Below are 16568 nucleotides of genomic sequence, written 5' to 3'. Positions count from 1 at the left end.
TTTAAAATAAAACCCCATTATTGTGGTGGGGGTGGGGAGATTACTGCATTTGCACATCGGTCAGCTGTGAGGAGTGAAGCCAGACGGGTTAGAAATAGAGAGCTCGCTGGGAGTTCAAGGGGAGGGTGCTGGTCTGCCTTCTGGTTTCACAACTGAAATGACAGATGTGCATACCAGTGAATCAAATGGAGGCTCAGCTGTCCCAGCCTTCCCGCTTCCTTCAGGAAGGCTGTCCAGTAATAATACAAATGACACTTGTACTGTATTTATTTATTTCCTCTTTTTTTGTATTTTTCATGTCTCTGTGTGTGTGTCAGTGTTTCCTCTAAGCTGAGTTAGTGTGAGCTAGCTCACAGTTTTTTAGCCGTTGGCTATGCATTTTTGTCTTAATTCAGGAAGGATGGCTCCAGAGCAAACTAATTTATGCAGTAGCCAAATCACTTGCTCACAACTTTAATGCCACTAGCTCACAAAGTAGAATTTTTGCTTACAGGACTCCATAGCTTAGAGGGAATATTGGTGTGTGTGTGCATGCATGCGTGTGCATGCCCCTGGAAGTCATGGCAACCTCTGTTGACTGACCCCTACTTGGGGGCCTGGAGGATATTCAGAGAGGTGGCTGAATAAAGCCTGCCCCCACCTCCCAATTGCTGGTATTCCAAGGAGGTCTCCCATCCAAGTACAGGCAAGGGTCGGTCCTGCTTCGCTTCCAAGATCTGACAAGATCGGGCTTGCCTGGGCTATCCAGGTCGGGGCCCACTGTATTTATTTTTGTAGGGTTTTTTTTAAAGTATATCATCTTCCTAGAAATTTGATCAGGGAGGGTTTCACAGTGAAGGGGTAACTGTCAATCAGTACTTTAGTTGCTGTAGATTTTCCAGGATGTGTGGCCATGGTCTTGGCATTGTAGAACCTGATGTTTCGCCAGTAACTGTGACTGGTACTGTCAATCAGTACCATGCATAATTGCTTGTTTTGTGTGTCAGAGTTGTAGACTTGCCCCTCCACAAGAACTTGACCTTAGAGGGGGAAAAGGACATTTGGGCCAATAGTAGAGGGAGCTCTTCCAGAGAAGTCCCACTGCCCTAAAAGCTGTCTAAGTTCAGTTTCCTGAACTTCCGCAGGAAGCGACTCTCCTTATTGGTGCTTGGTATTATGTCCTACTGTTGTCCTCTGTGACCTAATAGTATTTGTCCCCCAGTTAACTTGGAACTGCAGCATTTAGGACCAATGAAATCATGTTTTCCCTGCCTTGGTCCTTTGGAGTGAAAGCTTTGCCACTGATGGGCTGAGCTGGAGCCACGAGGGCAGGGAATGTCTGCAAATGTTCCAGCTTCTCAAGCAAAAGAGCTGTCGGCCTTCCAGCTTCTGCAAGGGGAAACACAGCAGTCAGTTTCACTGGGATGAAAACCTAGTACAGGCCTTTGCAATGGCAGTGGTTTCATAGCTGAGGACTGGAAAGGGATCCTAGGAGATGGGAAAGCTTAAGGGGGTAGCCTGGAGGTTGAAGGAAGGAGCCAGCGAGCAACAGGGGCACATTTGCTTAGCGTGGAGATGCACCCTTCTTCTTTGTGAGGAGCACTGATCTTTTTTAATGCAAGAACAGTACCCCTTCCCAACTCAGTTCTCTTGCCATTCAGGTGGGCTGAGATCCCTCCTAGGGAAAGCAGGTCTTTGTTTCCCTCCTTGCATCCTGATCGGGCAAACTGCATCTTTCAGCCCTTCCTGCCGGCCTCCTTTCGCTGCCATCTCTGCAGCCCCCACTGCTGCCACCTCCTCCTCTGCCCAGGCCTCTTCACCCCCTCCCCACGTGGAGGTTTCAATTCCGATCAGCAGCTCGGGCTGACACGAGGCGCTGATTCTTAATTAGCAGTGCCCGACCTTGGCTCTGCCTGCAAGTCTCTCCTGTCACTTCCCCAACATACTAATTATCTTGGGAACATTGAGTTTTATGGCTTCTGCTCGAACCCAGGGCTTGGCTGGTCTTGTCAGATAGAGGGTTTTCTGCCAGGAGTGAGAACATGGCTGGCTTGGAGGGCAGAGCGACCCAGGGCCTGTGGCGGTGGCTGCCGCTCCTCTGGATTGATGCCATGTGTGCAAGAGGCTGAAAAGCTGCTTGTTGCTGACGCTCCTCTGAGAACTAGTCAGGTTCCTGGCGGTCGGAGGGTTGTGGCGGATGCCGCTGTAGTCCTCATGGTCCAGTGCCTGCCTCCAAGGGATGCGTGACTGACGGAGAAACAAGGAGGAAGAAAAGTTGTTCAAGTGACTGAGCTCTTCGACAGGCATGGCCCAGAACAAGAGTGTGTGCACGCAACAGGGAGAGAGTGCAAATGTTTCTAGCTCATCAAATGGACTGACTGCCTTCTAGCAAAACATCAACCCAGAAATTGTAATGCTATATTTCTTCCTTTCTACTTTCTTAAACCATACTGGAGGCGGAAGAGCCAGTTTACACGTTGCAAAATTCACGTGACGGATGCACGGACTTGTCCACAGACATGAGCCTGGAATGCCACACTGGGAACTCAGTTCCCAGGCACATGCAGGGGTCTGACTTGGATTGGTAGCACAGCATACAGGGGAAAGAGCTTAAGCTTTTCTCCTCTCTGACACAGACAAGGCTCCCACTGTCTGCTCCACTGGAGAAATATGCGCAAGACGAAGCATGGGCCCCCTGTGGTTGTTTTGGGTCAGGGGAACAGGGCAGGGGGAGGGGCACACATCTATGGATTGAGTTCTCTGCACAGAACTCCAGGTGCTCCGCTGGTCCCAAGTCCTTGTGACAACCACATGCCTACCATGTGGACTTTGCAATGTGTGAACTGGCCTCCAGAGAAAGAGAGATTTTAGAAGGCGCCTAAAGGAGAGAACACCCCTCCACACCTTTTTCTTAAAGACTTTATAAGGGGTGACTCAGTTGCTTTCCACAGTGGCTTTTGTGCCTTTGGTTAGACAGTGTCATAGATGCAACGAACATGAAATTGAGCCAACTTCAGAGGACAGCGGAAGACAGGAAGGCCTGGCGTGATCTGGTCCATGGGGTCGCGAAGAGTCGGACTCGACTGTGCGACTGAACAACAACAACAAAACCAGCCATTGCACCAATGTCCACCCTCATCTTGTATCTGTTTACATGCCTAGCAACCAACATTCCATTTAGCCGTTGTGACTTATAGTCATTGATGGGACCAGTTCTCAATTCACTGATACATCTGGTGGCACTGAGTTCTGCAAGTTAATTATGTGCTGTGAGAAATCCTTTTGCGTGTCCTAAGTGTTGATGTCATTAACTATGGGAGCAGAAAGGTCTGTGATGTGATCCTAGCCCAGCTGTCTTCTCCAGAGCTTCCAGTAGGTATTGGAGCCTTCTAGAAGGCATTCATTTCTGTGACTAACATAATTACTTTTGCCCTAGTAATTTAACGCTTCAAATATTTGACTATCTTTTGGCAATATTTCAGTAGCGCTCCAAGGGAGTTTTGTCTTTTTTAAAAAAAAGTTTGACTGGCTAAATGCCAACTTTATATCAACTGCCTGGACTCTTCCACAGATTCTGTTCTTGACTGCCCTCTCTCCTCTTCTTCCCCCCCCTTCAGGATTTCTTGACGGACCTCATGATGTCTGAGGTGGACCGCTGTGGTGAAAATGAGCACCTTATTTTCAGAGAGAACACCCTTGCCACAAAGGCGATCGAGGAATACCTCAAGCTGGTGGGGCAGAAGTACTTGCAAGATGCCTTAGGTAGGTGCTGGGGAGTTAACTCCTTGCAGGGGTCTTCTGCTGCCGTAAGCACTGCTGTGCAGAATCAGGCCAGAGTTTCATCTCAGCCAGCATTGGGTCCCTAGCATTTGGTATTCAGAAATACACTGCCTCTTTACATGGGGGAATCTTCTTTCGAACAGCAGCTGCTTGAGGCCTGTCTGCGCCTCAGTGGGGCTCAGGTAATCCTAAATCTAGTTCGATATGGAAAGTCTAAAGCTGCTCCCTGGTTGTGGTCCAGAAACAGATCCACAGCCAATGCACTGAATAGAGCCGCAATATGATGCATACCGTTCAGCCTTCTAAAACTGGTCTTTCTGCGTCTTTTGTTTTTCTGACCCTCTGATGTTTCAGGCGAGTTTATCAAGGCTCTCTATGAATCAGATGAGAATTGTGAGGTAGATCCTAGCAAATGCTCATCCTCAGATCTCCTGGAGCATCAAAGCAATCTGAAGATGTGCTGCGAACTGGCATTTTGCAAAATCATCAACTCATACTGGTCAGTATGCGACATCGTCTTGAGCCTTCTGTGTGTCTCCATGACCTAGTTTAAAAATAATAATAATGATAATAACAGCAGAAGGATTTTTCTCCCTTTGCATCTGATGATTCTGGATTTTTTTTGGTTAAACTGTTAAAAAAGTTGCCATCTGAGTATGGGCAGGGCTTGAACTCTCAGCAGAAATATCCAACTCCCTTATACCCTGGAAGGTAGCCCTTGCGCCTCCGTTTAAGTTTAAGCTGCTGTTTCACATTGTTGAAGCAAAGGCGCTCTGCCCATGCTCAAAGACTATGTTATATCCGTTTCTTTAAAGAAGGAACATGGCCAAAGGGGAGAAGAGATGATGCTAAGTGGGTGTGGTCCGAGGGGGAGTGGTGGGGCTGCAGGTAGGGTTGCCAGCCGGACAGAAATGAATGGCCTGGTCTGCTCTTGAGCCTTGTTTTGCTGCCGTTTTATGTGCACAGATTTGTAAATAGGGCTTTTTTTGCCGGTATGGCTGTTAATACATAATCTGCTGATAGCTGCAGATCATCCTGTAGTTGTAGGCATAGAAGAGAAGAAGAAGAGATTGGATTTATACCCCGCCCTTTGCTATCCAAAGGTGTCTCAGAGCGGCTTACAAACTCCTTTCCCTTCCCCTCCCCACAACAGACACCCTGTGAGGTAGGTGGGGCTGAGAGAGCTCAGACAGAAACTGCTCTTTTTTCAAGGACAGCTCTTATCAGAACTACAGCTTGCCCAAGGTCATCCAGCCAGGTGCAAGTGGAGGAGTGGGGAATCAAACCCGGTGCTCCCAGATTAGAGTCTGCATACTTAACCACGACACCAAACTGGCTACACCAAACTGGCAACAGAGGATGGTGGAGAGTTGGCAACTTCCCTGGTTAGGAAAGCCAGGGACAGCGGGGCCTCCTCCAGAGATTTTTACCTGCACTGCTGTGTGGCCCCCATCCAGGGCAGGAAGATACTTTCTTCTCCTTCACCCTGTGACAAGAGGAGTGGGCAAATCCTTGGTGACATCCTGCCGAGTGGGAGCCAGCTGTCTTGCATGTGTGTGTGTGTGTGTGTGTGTTCTTCCCCCCCCCCAATATTGTCATGCTGCCACAAGGTAGGGCTCAGCATAGCCTAGAGAAGAAACTGCAGGAAAAAAACAGCTGCCGGGCTGTACTTCTCACTTGGGGAGGCAGGAAGCTGATTACCTAGTCATTTAATAATGTTTATAGATAAATAATCTATATATCTAATAGTGAACTGTCCCCCTCTGTGCGGATCCTTAAATCCGGACATCGGGGGCACTTGGGGGGGAGGGAGAGGTTTGTGCACATGTGGGGCAGTCCCCACAAAAATCCTAAATCCTGAAAAAAAAATCGGGGGGATGTTTAGATCCCCCCGAAAGTGCCAGCCGCCGAGGCTGCCGCCGCCGCCGCTTGGAAGGGAAGCGGCGAGCCGGGAGGGGGGGCCCTCGGCTCGGGGCCGGGGGGGAGGGGAGGAGAAAAAGCCTCCGCCGCTTGGGAGGGAAGCGGGGAGCGAAGGGGTGGGTAGACCTGGACTCCGGAGGCCAGGTCTACCAATGTAGTGTGAAGGGGTGGGTAGACCTGGACTCCGGAGCCCAAGTCTACCAATGTAGTGTGAAGGGGTGAGTAGACCTGGACTCCGGAGGCCAGGTCTACCAATGCAGTGGGAAGGGGTGGGTAGACCTAGCCTCTGGAGGGGGGGCGCGCTCCAGGGCAGGGGGAAGGGAAAATCGAGCCAGGGGGTGGAAGGGGGGTGGAGGAGATGGGGAACCGGCGGGATAGGGGGGGGACTTACCTCCTCCTCCTGCTTCCTCCTCTTCCTCATAGGTGTGGCGGTCCCCCTCTCCTGCGAGTATCGCGGGTCCCCCCCCCTTGTATAATATAAATACCATCCTATTCCTGAATGTCCTTGCAGCATTTGTTACCGTGTCTGTACAACAACCCTGCAAGGCTGGTCAGTTTTCTACCCATATCACAGGGGGTTTTTTTTTGGGGGGGTGAAGTTGAGGAGAAGTTGCTTGCCAAGAATTTGCAGCTGAGGCGAGCTTTCTCATATCAGATCAGAGAGAGAGTTTGGAGTGGCAACTTGGCTGTGGGAACCTGCTTGCTGGTTCACTCGCCAAGACCTACATGGCAACATGGTTAAACTGTCAGGTCAGGACCAGGAGCCCCAGGTTCAAATCTTGCCCCCAGCTGTGAGTCTCAGTAGGCAACCTTGGAGCAGAGTCATGCAGTCCCAGCCTTACCTGCCTTACAGGGTTGTTGTGAAGATAAAATGAGAGAGAGAGGGGGTACCCACATAGGTTGACCCCAGAGCTGTGTGGAGGAAGCGCAGAATAAAAGAATGTGATGAATAGCTGGAGCAGCAGTGCCTGTCGAGCTGTTCGCTGGATGGCAATTTTTACAATGAGCGGAAATTGTCCTGATTTGCTGCATTATTTGGACATCTGGAGGATCTGGGGTGTCAGCAGATCTCCCCCCCCCCACCCAGCACCAGGAAACTGGTTGCTAGGAAGCTGGGCTAACAGATCGGGCTCCCTATGCAGAAATGGCCGGCTGAGTGAAATCCGTCTTGGGCTCTAAAACTAAGCCCTTCTCTGGCTTCATTGTATTGAGAGATCTCTTCCCACCTGCCCAGACAGTTAATCTTTTAAACTAAGTGGGAGCCTTTTGGAAAAATGTCTACCCTGCCAAAAGCACTATTCCTAATTCCAAAGCAGAGACGGTTGGGGGGTTGTCCTATTTGTGCCAGGGGACTGGGCTTCCTTCCCACTGCAGTCGCTCCTTCTCCCAGGTGGCCCGTTGGACAGGGAGCACCCCTCACCTGTCTTAACCCCCCCTCCTTGTATTTGCAGCGTGTTCCCGCGAGAGCTGAAGGAAGTCTTTGCCTCCTGGCGGCAGGAGTGCAGCAGCCGTGGCCGCCCCGACATCAGCGAGAGGCTAATCAGCGCCTCCTTGTTCCTCCGCTTCCTCTGCCCGGCCATCATGTCCCCGTCTCTCTTCAACCTGCTGCAGGAATATCCTGACGATCGCACGGCCCGCACTTTGACCCTCATTGCCAAGGTCACGCAGAACCTGGCCAACTTCGCCAAGTAACTCCTCTCACCTCTCCCTTTGCCAGTCCGTCGTTTCTCGGTGTTTGCAATTCAGCACGCACTCTGAGTTTGTTTGTATTTAAAGGAGCAAGTAATGCAACCTGTGCTCATTATGCAAATCAGTCTGATTGAAACCATATCCTCCATAATTAGGCCTGATTTGTTAGTTTGGGGATGGAGCAAAAAGGCTCCACGGGGTGCTGAAGCACCACTTCCCAGTTCCTAGGAAATCTGGATCACATTTGTGTCGTAACTACCTGAAACTTTACTCAGCCACTGCTTCGGCTTCTGAGATGTCAGGGCATGGGAAATCTTTCATGAAGGGTGTATGACCTGGAAGCGTGCTTCTTTTAAAAAAGACATCTCAGATTGTTCTCCCAGTACTATTCAACCACTCACAATTATGCAGAGTCCCCATATCCAGAGTCAAACCAGTGGTCTATCTAATACTTTCCAGTCTGCTCCAATGGACTCATAAAAGTTTGGTTTAAATGTGATGCTAGTGAGGCTGTGAAGAACTGATTGTTGGGACCTCACACTCTCACAGCATGTCCTTTAAATTGGACTGCTACCCATGCAGGACAGGACAGAAGGCCATGCAAGGGAAAAGGTCTACAGGAAAGAGCTTTTGCTTGCTAGCATCATGCTTAAATCAAGCTAAGGAACTTAACTTGCCCTGCTAAACTGAGGCCCTTTTGAACCAGAAGTGCCAGGGGGTAACACCATGTGATTCCTATAAGCTATGGTCTGTTTTTTAATAGCCTGACCAGCAGGGGCAAAATTAATGGGACGAAAGTGAATGCGTTGCCCCAGGCTTTTTCCGGGGAGAGATGTACAACTTCCAGCCATGTTTTGGGGAAAGGAAATCAATGAGCAGGCTCTTTTTGATGGATGCCTATTTAGCCATGGTGGAAATTGACCAGTGATTGATTTATTACTTATTGGTTAGATTTATAACTGGCTCTCCCTTGGCAGCTAACAAAATGACCATCACTGTGGTTAGAAGATTAATACCTCTCCTTTTTCTGCCATACGAATGGTGCGCGGGACAACTTGCCGCCTAAAAAAAATCATGAATACAGTGTAAGAGTGCAAAACTTGATTTGAAAAGAAACCCAAAGCAGCAGCAGAATAAGAGTAATCGTAAAAACAGCCACAAAGCATTCAAAACTATCAAGATCAAAAGTGGCTGTCTGTCCGGGGTTGGAGCTATTGGCAACAGAATCTGCAGATTAAAAGACCTGAAGGAAATGAAAACCCGAATGCCCTCCAGAGTAACTATATTTTCATAAGCTTCCAGAAGGTCGTGGGTAGGCAGAGAAGAGCTTGTTGGGGCAGAGTGTTTCACAGGCAACTGGAAAGGGGCATGACTGACACCACTACATTTAATATTCCTACCACCTACCAGCCTCCTTTCTGTTAATGCCTGCAGTGATGGTTAGATGGGGAGAGGGGTGCATTTCGTGCCCCCACATTGGCTCAAGCCCTCACTGCCCAATCTCAGCTTCTCGTGGCGATGCATTTTTTAAAAGCCACTGAAATGGGAGAGGATCAGTTCAGGAAACAGCAACGCTGTCAACTTCTAAACTAAGCCTAGAGAGTCGGCGAAAACAAAAGAAGAAAGATTTCTGAGAAATCTCTCCACTGGCTTTGCTCAGTAGCTGACAGCTGCTTATCCGGTGCTGTGATGGGGAGGGGGGGAGGCAAAACTTCCTCCGCCAGTCTCTCCACTATGCAGGGGGATGCTTTTCAGGCGAAATCATCCTAAGGCAGATGCTGCCGCCATTTGCAGCAGGCTGGACATGTATGGCCATGTTGCGTTTGTTGACAGGATCTACCCTTTATGTGTTTCTGGCCAGCCCCTCCCTCTGAAAAGGTGTTCAGATTATCTGCACCTAGCCTGGGAGTGTTTGCAATGGGGAGTACTGACAGTGCCCCTGACTCGGGTGATACCCAGTCTTATCTTCTGGCAGATTTACAATAGTTCTTAATAAGAAGTTTCAGGTGAAATTTATGCCCCTTCCCATACTCCCAGCTGCTCTTGCCACCCTGTGTCTGCACCCACAGCCTCCCTGTCTTCCTACACAGCTCCAGGTGTGTGTCAGGTTTTCCCGAACCTTCCATTTTCTCCTTGGCCTCCCTTCCATAACCCTCCTTTGGTTCACCTTTAATAGCCCTCAGTTGCCTTGCCTTCACTTGCCCTCCTTTTCTGGCTGCTGCCTTCCACACAGCTTCCCAAACCCCAGCTTATGCATGCTTCCTTGTACTTTCCCCACAACTGCACAGAGAGCCTCCCGTCCCTGGAGCTCCACGTAAAGTGTTTTTTTTTCTCCCAGCCAATCTATCCTGTTGCATAGCGAGCGTACCCAGTGGAGACTTCTACAGACCCAGGGTGCTTGGTCAGTGCATGGCCTTGCTTCTGGTTCAGGTGTGGCACTTCTGTTCAGGGAGCCATGGATTTAAATGCCACCTCGCCCAGGCCGAGCCAACACGGGCTTCAACTTCAGGGAGCAGCAAAGCCCTTGCTTGGTGTGCAGAAGGCCACAGCCCCTGACATCTCGAGTTAAAAGGATCTCAGGAGACAGGTCAAGACGTTTTGGGAAATCAGAGACCACGGATAGCTGCTGATGGTCAGAGTTGGCTGTTCATGTACAGAAGGAGCGCATGGCCACAGGGACAATTCCCAGCATCTCTGCTAGTAAGGATCTGAGCAGGTGGTGGGAAAGCCCTTCTTCTGACTGGCAGTAGCCCTACAGGGTCTCAGGCAGAGGACACGCTACTTACTTTGAATGGCCTAGTAGTCTAAGGCAACGTCATAGGTTCATGTCTCCACATGACTGACCCCAGCAGCTTCCAAGTACCAGCTGTCCTTCCTCAAAACATTTTCCAAACAAATCCTTTTTGTACGCAAGAGTAAGGATGTGCACATTGGACAAAATTGCCCACCGATTGATTTTTCTGGCAGGGTTGCCATATTCCTCTGCTGTCGCTGGAAGAGTATGATGGCACCTTACAGACTAAAACAAGTATTGCGGTAGAGGGTCCCCCCCCCCTACTTTTGTCATTCAAGATCCTTTGGCACAGTTTTCTGACACTTGGCCTTGAACGTGCAGAAATGGGGGCTACAGCTGAGGGAACATCTTAATTACTCTTTTTTGTGGAAGTCATCGAAGGCTTCTGGAATATCTTGACTTTTCTGGGAGTGAAGAGCAGGCTGGCCGGCACATGTCAGGGCCGTGGCTGATTTGTTCTGCTCCTGTCTCTGGCATTGGCAGCCGTCCAGTGACACATTGCCATTTTTCAGATTGTGTCCCAGACTCCTCCTCCTGTTTGTCATCACAGGTTCGGCAGCAAAGAAGAATACATGTCGTTCATGAATCAGTTCTTGGAACACGAATGGACGAACATGCAGCGGTTTCTGTTGGAGATCTCCAATCCTGAGACTATTTCCAACACGGCGGGCTTTGAAGGGTATATTGACCTGGGCCGGGAGCTGTCCACCTTGCATTCTCTGCTCTGGGAGGTTATTTCACAGCTGGATCAGGTAACCATAAAGGAGATAGGACTGACCTTCAGAACATAAGAACCTTAGGACTGATTTGCTAGATTGGTCCCAACACCCATCTAGTCTCAGAGTTCAGCCCCTCATGGAGCATGCCCAGTCCTCATCAGGCAGGGTTTTAAAGGATTTTCCCCCCTTTTGGTTTATTTACAAAGTTATCTTATGCTTCATATCTAGGAAGTCCCCTGAGTGTGTTGAGATCCCTGTGTTGTCTTGTTGTCCACCCCAGGAGCAGCCAGTTTACTGTTAGGTATAGTAATTAGACAGATTCTTGGAGGATGGATCTAAGCTAGTGGCCATCCCTGTATCACATGACTGTGAATTCCCATAGTCTGAGTTGTGTGCAGACTGACTTCCTCCTTATAGTCCTGGGAGCCCATTGGCCATGGCAGACCCGCTCCAAAGGCTTTTGTCTTTCCCCCTCCATAGCACCAGTGTTCCACATCTTTTTTCTCCTGTCCCCCATGAACCCCATTGTCAAGTTTCTGTACAACACACTGCACATGCACCTCTGTGACAGAATGCGCAATAGCATACGCAAATATTTGGGAACAGTAAGTTCGCTTAATATACGTTCCACAGCTTTTTAAAATCAATATAAAGGATCGAAATAAAATAATTCAGCCCTGACCTAGATAGCCCAGGCAAGCCTGGTCTCGTTGGATCTCGGAAGCTAAGCAGGGCTGACCCTGGCAAGTATTTGGATGGGAGACCTCCAGAGAATACCAGGGCCGGGAGGCCAGAGGCAGGCTATATCAGCCACTTCTCTGAATAGTCCTCCATGTCCCAGTAGGAGTTGCCAGAGGCTGCCATGTCTTCTAGGTGCACACGCACACACACAAATGCAAAAGAAAAAAGAAGAAGGGGGGGAAAAATCCAATCTGCCCCTCTTTGGCAGGAAGTGCGAACAGGAAGGATGTAAACCCTGATTATTGTTCCACTTGGTATCACTTTCAGAGGCATGGATTTTGGGATAGGGAGTGACTAGCTGCGCTCAGGACAACCACTTCTAGCATTCAGTGGGCAATGCTTCTTGTTAGGGAAACATTTGATAAAGCAGCTCAGAGCAATTCCGGCCCTGGGTCTGGCTTGCAGCAACCTTGGCAACCTCTCATCTCTCCTGCCTGCTTTCCCATCCAGAACACAGCAACCAAACTTGGACCACTGCCACGCATTCTTAGGGACGTCAACGCAGCGCTCAGCAACCCCTCCTGCGTGCAAGTCTCAGTCAGTGCCGATCGGGCCGTGTCAACGCCAAATGCCGGCAACAGCATCTCTGTGGGGCTGCAGAAGATGGTGATCGAGAATGATTTATCTGGGTAAGAATGAGCAGAAAGGGGTGATTGGAAACTAACTCTGCTGGACAGGGCCGCTCTCGCAGAGGAGCTGGGCTGAGGAAGCCCCTCCTCCCTGGGTAATGGAACGGGGCCACCCAGTGGGACTGTTCCCTCCAGGAGTTATACCCAGCCATGGCCATGAGTCTGCGTGCAGGGGCCCTGTGCTGTTTCTGCACCTGTCTGATAGATTTTAAAATGCAACACCAATTGCAGCCCACGCAAGTCTAAAGGCTCTCCCAAGCAAAAGAGATTGTAAACTGGAGCCTGTGTTATGTAACTCGTTCATTAGAAATGAGAGAGACGGGAGGGGATACCCACTCTGTAGTCAGAGGAGTTCACCCTTCCCAGCAGGGGGTGTGACAGTTTACATTATGCACAAAGGGGTAATTTTCTGTGAACAAAACTCCAGCCCCAAACCCTGCCTTGTAAAAAACACGAGCCGGCTTTGATCTGGGGGCTAAGAGCGTTATCTGTTGCAAAGCCCTTTCTTCATCCGCTGGAAATCAATTGCTCACCCAACTTGGCCGTCGGCAGCAGCACAGCCGACAGTGGCAGGAAACATGCAGGCCGAGTTGAGGCCCAGCCCATTCGAGGGGCTCTGGCTGGGCAGAGCGGGCAGAAGGTAGACTGTGGTTGGCCAGTGGGCTCTTCGGCCAGTTTCCATGGACTCCCTCGGGACGGCTGGGATCTGTGCGTAAGGAAGGGAGACTTGTTCTGACCCTGTAAGGCACTTCTTAAGTTCAACTGTAGACTTGCATATGGGACTGATGCTTCAGGGTTAAACATGGCATGACAAAAAGCATTCCGGGGGGGGGGGGGGTGGTGTTGTATGGGGTGGGGAAGAGAGAGTTCACTGTTCCCACCACCACTACCGTGCTGTTTCTGAGTTTAAAATGCCCCCCTTCCCGAATTGCTAAGCCCTAACAGGGAAATTGGATGGACTCGGTGCAGATATTGGTCTTCATACCGGACCAAAGCATGAAACAGACGGTGGGGAGGAGGCTGTTTCCAGCTGGGGAACATGGCATGGGCCAGAGTGTGTGTGGGGGGAATAAATGGTCCCGTTCCGTGACTCTCAGTGCTCTTTGCAGCTGACTTATTTCTCTGGTATCAGGTCCGTGGTTTCCCAGTTTCCCGTGTGCTTTGGCCCTCATTTTCTAGGCTTGCTTTGTAAATTTTAAGTGATACCTATGGAGGACAGGGATTCTGGTACATACGAATGAATCAATAAACAGAACACGCAAGATCAAAATCAGCCCAGCTCGCGTTAAAGCGTGAGTCCATCACAGTCAAAACTGTCCATCAAAATCCATTCGTGATGTTGGGCACACAGAACTAAACTCCTCAGTTTTCATTTTTTTTAAAGAAGCAAGGGAACGATTGACCCCAAAGGAAATCCTTGTAAGTTCCTTTGATTGTGGCAGGAGAGCAGAGGATGGGCGTCAGTCGCTCCTGTTGAAATCAGTAGGGGCTTAAAAGTCCTCAGCCAGGTTTCTAGGGTCACAAAGGCATATTTGAAAGGTAGGGATGAAATGCTTGGGTGTAAGCTCATCATTATTTGGGGGAGGTGCATAGTTGCTGTGCAGTATCCTAGTTCTCCACTCCTGGCCCCCCCATGTTTTCTTAAGATGCTGCATGTGCATGTGTGCTTGTGCGCATGCGCAGCATCTGCTGGACTCATGGCTTTCCAGACTGAGACAGCCACTGAGAGCAGTAGGAAAATATGCAGGATGACTAGGAAGAGGATGGAGGGCCAGTTGGGGTGGGGAACAGTCTCCCGCCTTTCCCACCCTCCGCCTATGCATTGTTTGGACTTGCGCATGCTGATGCATGAGCATTAGTAATGCTGTTTGTTTGTTTTTTTGTTGCTTGCTTGCTTTCCTGTGACCAGGTTCTGCTGCCTTTTGTAGCATTTACAGCTCTCCTCTTTTTTTCTCCTCCTCCTCCTCCTCCTCCTCCTCCTCCTCCTCCTTCTTCTCCTTATGCATTTTTATTTCCTCACAGTCTGATAGATTTCACACGGTTACCGTCTCCAACCCCTGAAAACAAGGACTTGTTTTTTGTCACAAGGTCTGCGGGGGCACAGCCCTCGCCTGCCCGGAGCTCCAGCTATTCGGAGGCCAATGAGCCCGATGTGCAGATGCCCAACGGCAGCAAGAGCCTCTCCATGGTGGACTTGCAAGACAATCGGATTTTGGACAGTGGGGCCACCATACCAGGAACGGCCGACTCTCTCAATGACAGTCAGTCCTCCATCGGGCAGGTCCCGGGTGTCTGGAGCACACGAACTCAGCAGAACAACGTGGCCGGCATGGCCACCGTACGTAGGGTGGGCCAAACCCCAACGACACCCAATGCCGAGAGTGCCCCCGGCAGGCCCCAGCTCTTGGCTCCCCTCTCCTTCCAGAACCCAGTTTACCAGATGGCGGCGGGGCTGCCGCTCTCGCCCCGGGGCCTGGCGGACTCTGGGTCCGAGTGCCACAGTTCACTCAGTTCTCACAGCAACAGTGAGGACTTGGCAGCTAACAAACATGGCTTCACCAACCCAGCTGCCACCGAGGACTTCAACCGGCGAGCAGGGGAATTGGCCCGCCGGCAGCTCTCACTAACGGACAAGGCGGGGCAGCCAACAATGCCCCGGCAAAACAGCGGCGGCCCCCAGAGGCGGATAGACCAGCCACCGCCTCCTCCTCCTCCACCACCCCCCATTACACGGGGCCGGACGCCACCCTCTTTGCTGAACACCATGCAGTACCCGAGGCCGTCCAGCGGGGGCATGCACTCCTCCTCGCCTGATTGGCCAGGCAGTGGAGCACGGCTCCGGCAGCAGTCCTCCTCCTCCAAGGGCGACAGCCCGGAGATGAAGCAGCGCACCATGCACAAGCAGGTCAGTGACGGGGAGCCAGGCAGAGTCGGCCTTCAGACTGGACTGCAGAGTTGGATGAGGGGGTTAGGGGGAAGTGCCTTGGACCAGGAAGGGGATCCAGTGGCCAACTTCTGTCACTGAGCCACTAAAGGGCTGCGTGGCCTTGTGTGCTTTGGCCTCCATCCCTGCCTGAGGACCTCCAGGAAAGCCTTGCTTGATCTCAAGTCTGTTCCATGGCGGCAGCCAGTCCCTCTGTTTCCATCCAAGTGCTGCTTTGCCCTTACATGTGCCAGCTTGACCATCCCATGCCATGCTGAATCAGTGCCATCTCATGGGCTCAGGCCAGCCCCAAACCACTTTGTCTTCCATTGGGTACCATTGGAATTAGCAAACTGCTACGCCTTTGAAGGCATCACTTGCCACTGTAGATCCTGAAGAACAGTCTCAGAGCACGGGCAGGACAGGAAGAAGGGCCTGGCGGCCTGGGTCAGCTGCTGGTGGCAAGTTTGGGCCAAAGATGGAGGCTTGCCTGACCTTCTTCCCCAGTATAGGGGAGCCCCCCCCCCCATTCGCCTCTCCCCTGACAGGCATGTCCTTTTCCATGGTGATTTTTTTAAAGCAGCAGTAGGCAAGCTATAGTGGTAACACAGAACCATTCCCTAGGTAAGCTGATTCTTCCTACACCCAGCTTGTGCCCCAGAGACAGAAGATGCTCGGTTTTGCTTCATTGGGAAGTTGACAGTGGTATGATAGAGTCTTACTTGCATCTCGCTGTGGTCTCAGGTCAAATGGACTGTGTGGCTGCAAAGACACAACCGTTTGACCAGAGACAGTAGCAGCACCCCCCAAAAAGGAGCACATACACCATGGGATACAATGACAATCTATCATAGTTCTGTCTACTCCTTTTTGGAAAGAGCAGTCCTTGAAAGAGCTCTCCCAGCCCCACCTACCTCACAGGGTGTCTGTTGTGGGGAGGGGGAAGGGAAAGGGGTTTGTAAGCCGCTCTGAGACTCCGAGTGAAGGGCGGGGTATAAATCCAATCTCCTCCTCTTCTTCTGTTATCCCATGAACTCTGTGAATGACTATATTTTCAGACTGTTGCTCTTGCCACAAAGAAACCTATGAGCCTGAAGTACCCACCCAGGGATGAGGTTGTCCATTGCATCTCTGAACAAATCACTGCTGGGGGGAGAGAGCAGGGAGTCAGCCCTATCCTGTCTCTGCATTGTGGTGGACTGGATTAGTCAGTTACTCCCGATGCAAAGTTGCAGTAGAATTAACTGTTGTGTGTGGAGTCTGCCTATTGCATCTCTGAATCAGTTGCCATTCTTACTTGCTTCCTTTAAAACAGGAGGTGCATGCACACAACAGATGCAGAAACACAGAGATGGGCTCCTCTGTACTCAGTCTGTACAACTCACACTCTGAAA

The 16568-nt window shown here is 50.7% G+C and overlaps 1 protein-coding gene across 2 annotated transcripts in view; it reads left to right on the top strand.

Moving 5' to 3' along the window:
• DAB2IP (DAB2 interacting protein) overlaps positions 1-16568 on the top strand; it is a 94300-nt gene that overhangs the window by 66945 nt on the left and 10787 nt on the right. For both annotated transcript variants that reach the window (XM_015418431.1, XM_015418430.1), the window contains exons 5-10: positions 3597-3741; positions 4114-4258; positions 7131-7367; positions 10713-10914; positions 12073-12251; positions 14274-15156. In XM_015418431.1, the coding sequence (XP_015273917.1) occupies positions 3597-3741; positions 4114-4258; positions 7131-7367; positions 10713-10914; positions 12073-12251; positions 14274-15156 (1791 nt within the window). The remainder of the gene's footprint in view (positions 1-3596; positions 3742-4113; positions 4259-7130; positions 7368-10712; positions 10915-12072; positions 12252-14273; positions 15157-16568) is intronic.

This window comes from Gekko japonicus, unplaced genomic scaffold (genome assembly GCF_001447785.1).
Source record: "Gekko japonicus isolate JY-2015 unplaced genomic scaffold, Gekko_japonicus_V1.1 scaffold127, whole genome shotgun sequence".
In the NCBI taxonomy this organism is placed as follows: Eukaryota; Metazoa; Chordata; class Lepidosauria; order Squamata; family Gekkonidae; genus Gekko; species Gekko japonicus.
The sequence above is the reverse complement of the archived record's forward strand: the minus strand, read 5'-3'. Positions and strand labels throughout refer to the sequence as shown.